At 40.5% G+C, this 14,724-nt stretch overlaps 2 protein-coding genes across 2 annotated transcripts in view; both read left to right on the plus strand.

Moving 5' to 3' along the window:
* Positions 1 to 14,724, plus strand: part of LOC134533843 (tyrosine-protein kinase Btk) — a 406,493-nt gene that overhangs the window by 8,059 nt on the left and 383,710 nt on the right. The window lies entirely within an intron of this gene.
* On the plus strand, positions 8,895 to 11,813 carry LOC134533844 (uncharacterized). Its single transcript, XM_063371538.1, has 2 exons — positions 8,895 to 9,608; positions 9,802 to 11,813. The coding sequence occupies exons 1-2, from the start codon at positions 9,446 to 9,448 to the stop codon at positions 11,424 to 11,426; spliced, it is 1,788 nt and encodes a 595-aa protein (XP_063227608.1). The 5' UTR covers positions 8,895 to 9,445; the 3' UTR covers positions 11,427 to 11,813.

Raw genomic sequence — 14,724 nt, forward strand, 5'->3', positions numbered from 1 at the left:
ATGCTGCGTATCGTAAATACCAGCGTTTCAGTCCACAAATCGCATCGTTTGCAAATACGCTTGACAGTTAATAAAAAGTCTTATTGTCCCAATGTAGTTGAATAAAAGCTTGGAGAAGACCATTGGTGTAATCCACGTCCTGCGGTCATTTACTGCCAAAAAGTTATATATATATATATTTTGAGACAGGTGTATTGTACTCTTCATCACATTTTATTTAGTTAACCTTGATGGATTTTCCAAATACGGGGGAATTTTCGTGGAAGGGACAGACAGAAAATGTCGCCAGAAAAGTGAAAGAGAAACTTTTTTTTTTGTGGCTCAGTGCGACGTGTGTGTGCTGCACGGTGGGAAAGTCTTTCAGAGGACCGAACGCCTGGCGAATCATTGGGAGGTGTCTAACCTTCCCCCCCCCCCCCCAGTCTTGCCCCGGGCCCGGTGTCAATAGTTCGTTTGAGCTTCGTGGGACGACTCGTTCGTAATCACGTACCGTATTCCCCCCCCCCAACTCCTTCTTTTCCTTTTTTGCGGTTTGCCAGGGACGTAACTAGGCTAGTTTCCACCCGGGGCAAGAACTCTACTTGGCGCCACCTCCCCCTCCCCCCCCCCCGACACTCAAACAAATAAAAACCTTTCCCGACAACACCATTTCGCCACCACATATTAATTCTTATATTCGAAGTATTTTTGATTCAACTTAGATGGTAAATAAATATATTTATTTTGCAGTTATTGCATTTTTAATGCATCGCAAGTTGGATAGTATGAATAAATTCCCCCTCCCCCCAAATCTGGAGCCCGCAGCACGAGCACCGTCTGCTCCCTCCAGTTACGTCCCTGGGGTTTGCGGCTCTGGATGTGTCTCGCGCTGGTATCACACACTGTTAGAAATTACAATAAATCCGTGGATATATTTATGAAAAATTCACCAAAAATAAATGAAGTATTCTACATGCCTAGTTGTATGTTAGTTGATACACTGATTTCGGTAAACACGCTCGTGGAAGGAAGAATAGTTATTTTTCCCTGTGAACTTAACAAGTTTTTGAGGTGTTGTCAACACTCCAAGAGAGGCCTCGTGAGCTCATTTTTAAATTAAGTAAACTCTCCGTAACCGCATGTCTCCTGAATTTACGAACGACCCTGGATGATTGTTGTCCAGCATTCTTCGCAAGTGTAAGGTGAACATTTTTTTAAAGTTCCATAGCGCGGCGGGAGCGGTACTAACAAATTACGTTCGACTCGTCTGTGACGTCAGAACGATGGAATTAGCGGGCGCGACGACTTTTCCTATTAGAAATATTTTCTGAATTTCCATCGCGTTGCAAGCGTGACGTTACTGAAATAAATGTCAGTTTTGTAAATATGGTAAGACTGGTACATTTGTAATACAAATATACTATTCTATTGTCACGAACGCGAGAGACCGGGCCGCGATGCCATGTTCGGAGCTGGCTGGCGGCCCTGCACGGCCACGTGCCGTCCACTGACGTAAGGCATGCCACGCGCGCCTGGCCGGATTACAAGGGTCATCGCTAACCCCTTACCCTCCGCTCCCCACGCATCTTCATTTCTCGGCGCTGTTACCTATCGCTGAGCAGCCTTGGGAATTCCGCGGGCCGCCGCGCGGAGTGGCGCAAATAGGCGCCGCCCTTCTCGATGTTACGGAAGTCAGGTCGGCCTAGGATGACGCGACTCGTCACACCCGCTTTCGTCGGTTCGATAAAGGCGCTCCAGGTGCTTAAGCAGCGACGCCGGCCCCGCCGTGGAGTGCCGCGAGAGTTCAGAGCGAGTTGTGGGCGAGTTGCGCCAGTGAAGGGAAGTGCACATCGGCGAAGAGGGTGAGAGAACCCCCTCGAGAGTGGCGCGACGCGGAGCGACAGGAGAGAGAGAGTGCGACCGAGTGGTGTGAGACTGTGTGTGTGGATAGGCGCGCGTGGTAAGGCGCGAACCACTGTCGAGCCTAGCTCCAGTGAGGAGTGCGAACTGTGGAACTTGTCAGACACTGAGTGGCTTGCGAACAAACATTTTTAAGTGTCAGTGATCGGTGATCGGACATTTTTAAGTACAATTATTTACTAGTAATGTAAATATTAGTAATTAATAAAACTGTAATCAAACCTAATTGGAAAACTTAATTGAGCTGTCCCTTACGAACCCAGTACCCCCCACATCATAGGTCGTAACACTAATTTAAAGATTTTGTTTACTTAATTTATCTGTGAAATATTTGAGATGTGTTCACGCAGTGATTTCTGAGAATGAATGTCGAATTTGAATGTAAACAAAAATATATCAATATATGTAGATTAAAAACGTTGATGGCTATCGTATGCAATGGGAAGAACAATTTTGTGTAAAATATATATATTTTTTCTAGTGGGTAAACATCACATGTTCACGATAACGCGATATTCTGCTGTCGCATCGCGTCCATCGCGCTATTGTGATGCAAGCATCAGTCGCGACTGCTCGTCTCTCCCCCACCCCTCCGGTAGTTGCTCGCATCGGGCGAAAAGATGGAACACGACCCCATTAGACCCTTCCCCCTCTCTCCCCCCCTCCCTTCGTGCATTCTTCCCGAACGCACCTGGTGTACAGCGTCTAGCGAGCAGATAGCGCTAATTACAGACGCCATCCCACCCTCGCTTAATTGGATTGCCGGAGGCAGGCAACAGGCGAGGGTGTTCCTCGCCAGGGATCTTAGCCCGTCAGTCACTGGCGCCGCCTTTCCCCTCCTCCACCCGTCATGCACTTGGCTGTTGTTAGTCGGCGTCTTCGCGCGAAGCTACTTGTGCGAATCTGCTGCTGGAACTTCATACTCGTCCGCCGGTTGCTTCTGCGAGTTCACACACTTTGGACCGAGTTAAAAAATATAAGTGCGCAACCCCACGGTCGAGCTCAGAAAGAGGGAGGAGACGGCTTTGAAAGTGAGGGTGGTTGATGTGTAAAATGTTAAGTTTGTAGAATTAAACGACGGAAAGAAAAAGTATTGCCATCTTGCAATTACACACATTTTCATACCGCTTGCAATAAGCGTCTATTTTTTTTTTTTTGGCATGACATGACGTATGACTTAGCTTTGGCTAATTGTTGAAGTCAACACTTGTGAACTGGTGTGATTATCATGGCAGTTGCAGTTGCCCGCATGAAATAAGCAGTTATTTCTTCACGGAACTTACAGACTAAGAGCCTGTTGCTACACGGTACAGAAGATCTGGGAGATAAGACTTATGCCTTCAAATGCCAAAAAATTGGGTTAAAACGTACAAAATTAGAATGACAGCAACAGAAAAATTGAGGGGAAAAACAAATGGCGACGAATAAGCCCAACAATACAGCAATACAGTTCAAATGACCTTGTGAAAAAAAAAGGGGGGGGGGAATTTGCCATGACCTACGGTAAAGATCAATCCTGGAGTGATTTCGGGAAAGCATGGAAAAATGAGAACCTAAATCCAGTTGGTGTTTTCCTCAAAGAGACTCAAGAGTACAAAGCACATTCATTAATAAAAACCAACTAGACACTGCGACAACATGGGTGGGTGTGAAGAAGCGCGAGAGGAAAGGTGAAAGTATACTATATAGTGCGGGCCAAAAGTCTTGAGAGCTTTTGGTGCGGGGAAAAGGAGCCCGTGAGTGGTAAGCAAGACGGAAGGGGAATGATGCAGGGGGAAAGCAAGCTTGTATGTGATTGCTACTAATCGCTTTATACTACGTGCGGTATTTTAAACCGACTGACCAAATTATAAAAACGAGAGAAAAAAAAAGTACAAAAATTATAAAAATACAAAATATACAAGAAAAATGATTACCTTAATTATTTGAAATGCTAAATTTTTTTAAAAGAGAAAATCATTTTTTAGTAAGATAAAGTATAACTAGAGACCTGTAAATTTCTTGATTTTTTTGGTAGGTACCAATATTAGCTCCATACACATGAACACAAATAAGTCTTGTGTCTATTGCCCATTGGCCACTGCCACATTTCACCTTCAGGCCGGATTGCAAGTGATACGGCCATTTGAATTTTGTAAATATGTCATTGATCTCTTGTCCTTGGGGGCGAGTTAAAACTATACCAATGGTCAAATGAAAACGCAATTGAAGCGTATACTAGTGGTACGCAGACCAGACATGACCCAAATATTTTTTTCTGGTCTTTTAATATAACATCAATCGAAGAATATAAACAATTATTAAAAAAAGAAGAATACCTACTAAAGGCACGGTCTCACACGCCATTTTGATTTTAATTTTTTTTTTTCATTCCTTTTATCTGAAACTAGTTATAAAAATCTTAACTCAATTCCTCCCTTGCATTTTTTATTCTGCTAAAAATATTTTCAACAGATATTCACTTAATGTGAAATCATGGGTGTAAAAGGGCGCGTAAATCTTCGTAATTATCATCACTTTCCGCGGTTTTTTTTAACACCTATTACATTACACTACGTGAATTTCTTTTGAGTACAGATCAACAAATGCAAAGGAGATATTTAGAGTCAGAAATTGTACTATAAACAGCCCACGAATGGTAAAAGTAATGACGAAAAATCAATAAATAACGTGGCGTGTGAGAGAAATATCATCATCGTGAGTCCAGCTCAGCGCCAGCTCTGACAGGACTGAGCCCCCTCCCGCGAGGGGACGTCCAACACTCGGCGGGTCAATCACAGCGGAGATCCCTCGCGGCGATCCCGCGGGTGTGCGACCCCCCCCCTGCCCCCTCCTTCTCACGGCGTCCCGGGGAACTTTTCTCCTTCCTTCGACTTCATTTCTCTTGGGTTCCGCGTCTCGTCGACTCGTCGACGGCCATGTCGTTCCGAGACGGACAAGCGCGGGCGACGACACGGCGCGACAAATTGTCTTCATTCGTTTCTAGCGCGTGCGGCCAGAGATACCGGGAGAGTCCGGCTGGCAAACTACGAGGTCCGATCAAAAATAACGGTGAATAGTATATATATTTTTTAAAAATACGAACAAGTAATGAGCTAACAAACCAAATTTTGAACTAATATCCTTTAAATATTACTCTTCTTGGCTTATATCAATGTTGGTTCCATGATTGGAAAAAAATTCTGGATGTGTTCGGCCAAAAACTCGTGTGAGTTTGGTACGGCGCGTTTTCGTGATGAATGAGAAAGCCACTGTCCCATTTTTTTTTTCTGATACACGTTTCACAAACAAACGCGGTGTTCGATACCCATGATTAGAGATGCGGGAATTTCGCGCATTCATTTAGTTGCAAGTTAGAATGCAAAACTTCACTGTGTTCATGATTGGACCGCAGTTATTTGGACACGCCCCCCTACGACCGTGAGCCAACGATCCCCGGCTAGGAGAGAAGTAAGTGAATAAGGTAGTGCCAATTAACAAGTTTTAAAAATGTGTGACTTTAAATTATACCCTGAAGACAGACGAATCCTAGAAATTTCCAGGTCTCTACTTATGACGTACAGTGTAACAAGAAATGGCGTATGACTGCAAATTCGCGAATTAAATTTCGATAGGCTGAAAATTCAAACAATTCTACCGATGCGATCCTTCTGTTACTGGCGCACGGTTCGTCTGGACGACTCTTGGGCCAAATAGGTGTGGAGTCACGGGAAAACTAGTCTGGACAACACCCGAGTCAGCAGCCAATGAGCATGGGGATAGTTGCTTACGTATGTAGAGGAAATTCTAGAGGTGACCGAAACCGCGAATTTTCCCGGTCCCTGCCCATAGCAGAACCATTCAAAGAACCCCTGGCTTCTCTCGACGGCCCTGAAAAGCGACCGTCCCTTTGCTACAGCACGACGGCCCAGGTCGCGACGGGCGACTTGCACGAGGGGTAACCCCCACGCCGGCGCGACCAGCCAGGTGTGGCGCGACCAAGGGCCAATTAGAGCTCCCGTTGTTTGCGCATGCAAATACGCGAGCACACACGGGCGGGCAGGGTCCCCGTCACCAATCACGTCGAGGAATTGCAATCCAAACAACGATCCAGGACGCTAAAGGCGAGAACATGCTACGCAGCTACATTATACACATATAACTAGAGACCGGAAAAATTCGCGGATTCATTTCGCGATAGGCTAGAATCAAAACACGTTTGCATTTTTACCGCAACAGTGATTGGGCCACAGTTTATCTGAATGACACTCGGCGGATGATAAACTTTCAACAAAAGAAGTATCGAATCACTAGTGTCCCAATTAACAGGTGACACGAGTCAGTAGCCAATGAGCAGACGTAATTTTCCCGCGTGCATAGAGAATCATGGAGTATATCCTACAGGTCATTGAAATCGCGAATTTTTCCTGTCTCTACATGTAACTAGCACCATGTATAGATATTGCGAAAAAGAGTTCCGAACCAGCTGGGCGTTAAAACTTTGTAGCATTGCCTGTGTTTCGTGGTTGGTCGGGTTTACTGCATGTACCAGTCATATAGCAACCAAATGCGCTCTTAATGGAACGGGCAAACAGAGAAAAAAATGGCGTCTATTGCAGAATGCCGCCAATTACAAGGGAACAATCGCTAGAGCGCAAGCATACCGTTTTGCAGTCTAATTAGCGATCATAATTTTTAGGCAAAAACGTATGCCACTAACAATGGGTGGGCACCTGCAAAATTCACCTTATTTTTTACCGGCCGTTTCGGCCATTAACTCAACAAAAATTGCACACAAATAAGTCCGTGTCTACTGTCAATTGGATGCTGCCCTTTTTTTGAAGTTACGCTTCTTTAGGCGCACTGAGGGTGAAATTTTAGTGGACAACGGAAATGCAACGAATTGTACATGCACAGTGGACACAAGTTTAACAATGAAGTATAAAGCGTCTACAAACTTAACTTTATGCATAAAGTTAATAGTGAGTGACTGCTACAATTTATTTGTTCGTGTGAAGTCGTCGGAGTTTTATATTAAATTTAATTTTTAGTAATGGCTGCAAACTGAATAAATATTGTCAATAGAATATATCTTAATGTTAAATACCTCCCTTAACGAAAGGTAAATTTTCAATATTCAAAGTGACAAAAAAATTAATATGTCATGAAATCTGTTTGGAACGAATGTGTGGTCCTTCGGTACCCGCAGCTGCTCCTCAACTGATGTGAATTGCACGGTCTGGCCCTCGCCAAGTGTTCGGTGAGGGAGGGGGGGCCTGCGCAACGCCGCCGCTGTGACAAACTCTTCACTGGAGTTGCGGAACTCGACGCTGTCACCCCTGGCTGCGGGCCAGGGAGCTCGGCGGCTCCTGAGAACTCTTCAATTGTGTTAGCGTCTTCGCAAGAGCGTGCTGCCAACTTGTCAATACTGGATAACCTGGTTTCCCCCCCCCCCCCCCCCTCGCCAACCTCGTTCCTTCTGTTTGTTCTCTCGCAGCGTGCTCCGAGCTGTTCGTGCGTCCGATCTGGCGTCTTCGTTTAGTGGAGACGTTTTTGCACCTCGCAAAAAAAAAAGTGTATTTTAATTAATTCTTGGGGTTGTCTCCTTTTCAACAGCCGTTTACAATTCTATACCAGATTAATGTTTTATTTTCTTCTAGTGCATTTTGAAACAATAAATATTATTATTTAGATTGTGTCTCGTTTTTCTTTTAAAAATAATAGATGTGACGCAAACAATATTGTCATCTGTTACCGTGACTTCGTTTTTTTTTTTTAATATACGAATAAATCCAAACGTTTTAATGTGATAAATAGCCATTTTCATTACAGAATGTGTTTTGAATCTTTGATTGGAATCCGCTGTGCCAATAAAACTTCTAAGATTATTGTTTGGCAGCTGTTTGTACAGCTCTATTGAGTCCGTCCGGCTATGTCAGTGGTTAGAGTCGAAGGTCATGGGTTCGATCCCTGGCTGAGTCGGGGATCCTCCAATTGTGGTAATTTTTTTTAAAATCAGGGCTAGGTTTTGTTTTTATTTTCTTCAGCTCACACAGTAAAAGTAATTAGCGAACCACCGCGATATCATATCGCCTAGCACGCCCCACACAAAAAAAAAGTTCTGTACTTATACAAAAGATTCATAACCACTTGCCAAGAATTATATTGTAATACTACAAATAAATATATTGTAACATTGTACAGCACATGGCTATGGTAATTTTTGCATGTATGAAATACTTTTTTTCGAGATGATACTGAGTATTTATTACAAAAATTGGCGCGTAATTTTATATTTTAATTAATGTTTCATTAGAACATGTATTTTTAAACAATAGAAAGGATAATGGAATATTCAATAATTGGACTTTATTTTGTTGTATCGTGCTTATTATATGCGCAGTTAATACTGGAAAGCTGTTCATGGAACGGTTTACAATTAACTTTAACTGTTGTAGGTAATGGGACAACACAAAGCATAAATGTCCGGGTAAGAATCCGAAACCAATATTACTGCACAAACTATTTTGTAGTAATAGTTGTTTTCATGTAAATTTACAAATATCTGTATTTTCACATACATATTTATATTCCATTTACAAACAAAAAATACAGTAAGCATTGTCTGTGTTTCTTGGTTGGCCGGGTTCATTTCAGGCGCATGTGTACTGTCAGCACCCCAATTATTGACATACAGTGCGGAAGAACACGCGTCCTGAATGGCTCGGCCAATTAGGACATTGACCTGTCTTGCAGACGGCCGCCAATTACAAGAGAACAATCGCTAGCGCATGCATATCTTACTGCTATCAGGTTTTAGGTTTTTTTTCTCTCTCGCGTAAAGTACGTGGCCGCAGCCATAACCGATTCCTTGACGTGTGATGTTGAGCGCAACTCCACTAATGACCCCGCTGTTGAGACTTCAAGCCCAAATAATAAACATGGGTGCGTGACCGCCGCGCGCACTAGAAGCGAAACGTCGCAGATACGAGGGATAGAACATTTTAAGAGTAGGGGAGACCGGGGCTGGTTGTAACAGGGGCAGGTTGTAACAGGGCGAATAGTTCCACGACCAGCCACAAGAGCGTATCATCGTTTCAGCCATCAAGGCACATTATGATGCCTTCAGTGCGAGTGGTAACACTGTGGCAGTCGGACGATTTCACTGGCGACAAGAAGGAAAAATTTGTTTTTGGACGAGGTAAGTAAATATTGTTTGTTTGACTGACATGCGTATTGTACGTAATGTATAGGGAGTTTAGAAAATGTCTTCGAGGCAAAATAATCTCCTAAGCTTTAGGTTCTGATATGTTTTGTTGGCATTGGAAACAAATACAAACTATATGGTAAAATTAAATGTGTTCTATAATGATGTCACATGGGGTAGGTTGTAACAGCGAAATTAATCTGTTACAACCTGCCCCACGTACTGTTACAACCTACCCCGTGACCACGTTTACCTAATTTATTGTTCCTTTTAAGTCTTTTATGAAAGAAAAAAAATACATTTTAAACGGTTTTATCTTGTAGATGTAATTAATAACTTCCAGTCAAATTTTAATTTCAGATGCGTAACTACAAAAGAAAAACCGACAAAGGAAAATATTCTATTGACATGTTGGAGAAAGCAGCTGAAGTTGTAAGAGAAGGAAGATCTGTTAGGCATGCTGCGAAAACGTACAACATCTGCCATGTGACACTTGGGAGGTACATAAAAAAGAAAAACAAACGTAAGTTGCATTCATTAATGAATTTTCTTAATTACATCTGCTTGATTTCTAACATAAATACGTCTCAACAATGGGTTGTAAACGTTTTTTATTGTATTAGTACAAAAAATATGGTTTTGCGTAGTTTAGATTTTCTTATGTGAAAACAGGAGCAAAATTAACATAGGCCTGTATGGTTTTTCTATTGTTTCAGGTTTAAATGCAGTCGATATTAATTTTCGAGAGGAGTGGAAACCTTTGGCTGGTTATTATGGGAACAGACAGGTATTTACACCTTTGCAAGAGATCGCTCTTGTTTCCTACATAAAAACATGTTCTGACATATATTTTGGACTCACTCCACGTGATGTACGTCATCTTGCATTCTTATGTGGGAAGAAGTATAATGTTCCCATGCCAAACACATGGAGTGACAAAGAACTAGCAGGTGCAGATTGGCTCTCTTCCTTTTTAAAGCGCCACCCAGACCTTTCCATTCGGACTCCAGAGGCAACTAGTTTGGGAAGGGCTTCTAGTTTTAATCGTGCCAACGTTTCCAAATTTTTTGACAAACTCTCTGAAGTTTATGATCGCCATTCTTTCACAGCTAATGACATTTGGAATGTAGATGAGACCGGGGTCACTACTGTCCAGAATCCTTCAAAAATCGTAGCAAGAAAGGGGGTAAAACAAATTGGAGCAATGACATCATCTGAACGAGGGCAGTTAGTTACTCTAACTGTAGCAGTAAATGCTGCTGGAAATGCTATCCCTCCTATGTTTATTTTTCCTAGGGTAAGGTATTATGATCACTTCATCAGAGATGGTCCAACTGGATGTATAGGTGCTGCAAATAAGTCTGGCTGGACTACGGAGGTAGAGTTCTTGCTTTTTCTTAAGCATTTTGTTTCTTGTATTCGTTCGAGCCCAGAGAAACCTATCCTCCTCCTTCTAGACAATCATCAGTCGCATTTAGCTCCTGACTGTTTAGATTTTGCCAAAGAAAATGGCATTGTAATGCTATCGTTCCCACCTCACTGCACTCATCGCCTTCAGCCACTTGATCGAAGTGTTTTTGCCCCACTCAAAAAACAGATCAATACGGCAATGGATGCATGGTTGAGGAACAACAAAACACCAGAGAGCACAGTTAAGCCTATGTCAATCTATGATATTCCCTCAATCTTAAAGATAGCTTTTCCCACTGCCACAACGCCAAGAAATATCCAACAAGGATTTGAGAAATGTGGAATACATCCTTATAATAGGGAAATATTTCAGGATGCCGATTTCGCTCCTTCGTTTGTGACAGACAGGCCTGATCCAGACTTAGCACCAAGTTGTTCACACGATGTGTTCAGGGATTCACAAGGAACACCAGTTCAATCATTTTCTAACTGTTCCCACACACCAGAGAAGTTTTCTCCAGAAGTGGTTCTACCTCTTCCTAAAGTCGCTCCAAGGAAAAGGAAAGGAGGAAGAAAGACCAGGAAAAGTGCCATTTTGACGGATACTCCAGAGAAGAAAGCCATTGAAGAAGAATTTGCGAAACGAGGAACACCAGGCTTGATTAAGATAAAAGGGAATGTATCACAAACGCGCATGCCTGCAAAATCCACGCCCAAACGTTCTCTAAAACGAAGATCAGCAGAGTGCAGCTCATCAGAGGAAGAAAGCGAGTGCTTTTGTTTAGTGTGTTTGGAATCATTCTCTACAAGCAAACCAGGAGAGGAGTGGGTTCGTTGTCTAAACTGCCAGTTATGGTCGCATTTTTCTTGTGCAAAAAAATCTAAAATGTATATTTGTCATAATTGCCAATCAGATGAAATCTCTGAGTGAGGACCACTGTTCATTTAATATTTGACAAACTGAAGTTAAGCAAGTGAAAAAATAATAATTTTTGTTGAAATATATTGTATAAGTAGTAATTTGTTATAAGTAATCCCAGTAAAAATTATATTTTACCTTGTAGTAATGTTGTTACAACCTACCCCAATGTGTGTTACAACCAGCCCCGCCTCGGGGCAGGTTGTAACACTTTACACTTCCGAGGTTTTAGATTTGTACAGAAAAATATGCTAGAGGAAAATTTATGTAAAAATTGTTTTGTAAAAGTAGAATAACTACTGAATAAGTTAGCTCAGTCAGAAGTGCCGTTTATGTTATCCATGATCAGATAAAAAATAAAATAGCGAAACTGTTACAACCAGCCCCGGTCTCCCCTACTCTTAATGTTTTTAGCACGCGTAATATTGCGTTCAAAATACACTTTTTTTTTTACTAGTGTTTGTCTATGTCTTCAATATAATCTAAGGTGGAATTGATTTATGATTGAAAATGTATATACAAATTGGCGCAATTCTAATGCTAACACAAAACCAACCTCAGAGTTGCGACTTACGAGTTGCGGAAGTAACGCAGAAGCATGGAAAAAGTATGCGAGAGGTTGTAATACGAAATCTTGCGCTGCTGCTTCCATCTGTAACTGGCTGTCAACACGTTTCAATTCAAAACTTTTTTTTCAGAAACCACGTGGAGAAATATTTGTTGCATACATTACGTACGTAACACTCGTTAACTCCGTTACGTACTCACCTCCGTAGCACTGTGGTTCTGATTCTACTCTACCGGATGTAAAAGAATTCCACTTCGGAAAGTTTCAATTCAAAAATAAAACAAACGGACAGCCTGGATTCCATTCCAGAGCCTTGCTAGAGGCGACACTGCATTACACGGGCTGAGTCGGAATTCGACCAGCAAACGTCCGCTGTACATGCGACCTATGTTCTAAAGTGCTTCCCAAGGGCTGGTGTACGACTATGATGTCGGAGCTGAACAACTGGTTAGAAGAGAAAGTGTTTTGAGATGGAACACTGAGTGCCTGGATAACGTTTGATGATGTGTTATGGTTTTGTGTAGTCTTTGTGTTTTTCGAATACCTATGTTAATTATACGAACATGTTTAACTTATCTCGATGAATAACGAAGGTATCGGGGAATCCAGACTTTGTAACTCGTCAAACCAACTCTTTATTTTTCAGCTCGATTATAAATATTAATTTCGTTTGAAGTACCATTCTGTGGGAAAAACTATCAATTCCGTTCAAATTGTTTGTAAATCTTATAATCTTTATCTAAAACTTTTGTCTGAAACAATATTTGATAAGACGAATTAATATTTAAGGGGATTAAAATATAAATGGTTAAAAAAATATATAATTTATGTATCATGTATACTGTTAAATCCGTTCTGTTTCATTGTAAAAACTTAAGTTAGTATCTACAACTTTCGTCTAAAATAATGTTACATACGACCAACCATTACTGCAAGGGGTAGAATAAACAAGGGTTGGAGGACAAAAAAAAATCATAATTCCGTAGGCACAACATCGATTTCGTTCGGATATTTTGTATGTATTATAATTATCTAAAACTTTTGTCTAAATCAATTTTTGATTAGACGAACCATTGCTTAAAGGGGTTGAAAAATAGAAGGATACATTTAAAAAAAAATAATAACTCCCGTAGTAGGAACACTATCGAATCCGTTATAATTGTTTGTAAATATTATAATTTTTATCGAAATATTTTGTCTGAAACAATTTTTGATAGTACAAACCATTACTGCAAGGGGTTGAAAAAACCTGAGCTTGAAATATTATAATAATTAAAACTTATTTACCATGTACTCTATCGATTTAATGTTTATTTTGTTTAACTTTTTAAATATTGTTGAAAATTTGTATGTGAAGTAATTTTTATGTAACAAATCATTACTGTAAGGGGTGTAAATAACATGGGTAGAAAGAAAAAAGTAATTACTTTTTAATAGATTATATATATATATATAATCGAATACGTTATAATGTATTGTAAAACTCCTAAACTTTATCTGAATCTTTTGGCTCAAACAATTTTTGATGAAACGAACTATTACCGTAAAAAAATGTGTCGATATATATATATATATATATATATATATATATATATATAACTTCCTTAGTATCAAATTCGTTAAAACTTATTAATGGCCATCTTTTTAGTACCTTAAACCTTTGTCAAAAAAAATTATACGACCATGTATTAGTGCAAGGGATGAAAAATGGTTTTTGGATAACAAAAGTAATTGCATAACTACTCGTTCCTTATTTGGCATAATATGAAATTCATTTCGTTAAGATATTCAATGCTGGATGCATTAAGTTAAAAACATTCAAAATATTTTCGCTGCATGGAATATGAGAAAACGTTTAATGGATCTTTTTTTATATTGGCGAAAATATAGGTTGTTATGTACGTTAAGTTTTTTAAATGTTCCAGGAGTTTATAGACGTTTCCAAAACATTTTCAGAAGAAAAATAGGTACTTCGAAATCTACCTACCTACGCCTGTAGGCTGTGCTGAAAGGGAAATTAATTTTTTTTGGTTGATTGATGTCTTTCTCTAATAAGAAATATTTCTGCTTATATATACTGTTTTAATAATGTTATGTAATGTCTGCCGAATTTATGACCCTGATTAGTCGGTGAGGTAATCACTCAATATTTTAAACTGTTTTAATGATGTCAAAAGTTTTAGTCGGAGAAACGTTAAGTTATTTCTTTTTGAACCTACCACAGTAATTTAAAACTTTTCTTGAAAAGTTTTCGCAGCAAGGAGAGAGGTCGTCATGTTTGCGAAGTGCTGTTGTACATTTTCCTTCCCAGCACCGCCCTGCTGTGCAAAGAGCGACTGGAAAACTTTGTTCAACTTGCGCAAGGTGGAGTTTACCGTGGCTCCATCTGGATCTGGGAAACGTAATTTTCTTCATGTAAAATTTTCCCTTGGGAATGCCTTTGAAATAACCTCAACGAACGACGCTTGTAATATATATATATATATATATATATATATATATATATACATACACACACACATATATAAAGACTGGCACATTCAAATGACGTTATTTACAATATCACAACAGTGATTTAATTTGGTCATATATCTTGACTTGGAGAACTCCTGCTGATATTAGGTTTAATGGAGATACAACACGGGCTGTTTGTTCATTGATATCATAAACTCGGTTCTGTAGATGGCACTGCGTAGATCATTCCGATTTCTGTTTTATGGGCTCTCGAAATATCAGGCAAAA

This window comes from Bacillus rossius, chromosome 7 (genome assembly GCF_032445375.1).
Source record: "Bacillus rossius redtenbacheri isolate Brsri chromosome 7, Brsri_v3, whole genome shotgun sequence".
NCBI classification, from domain to species: domain Eukaryota; kingdom Metazoa; phylum Arthropoda; class Insecta; order Phasmatodea; family Bacillidae; genus Bacillus; species Bacillus rossius.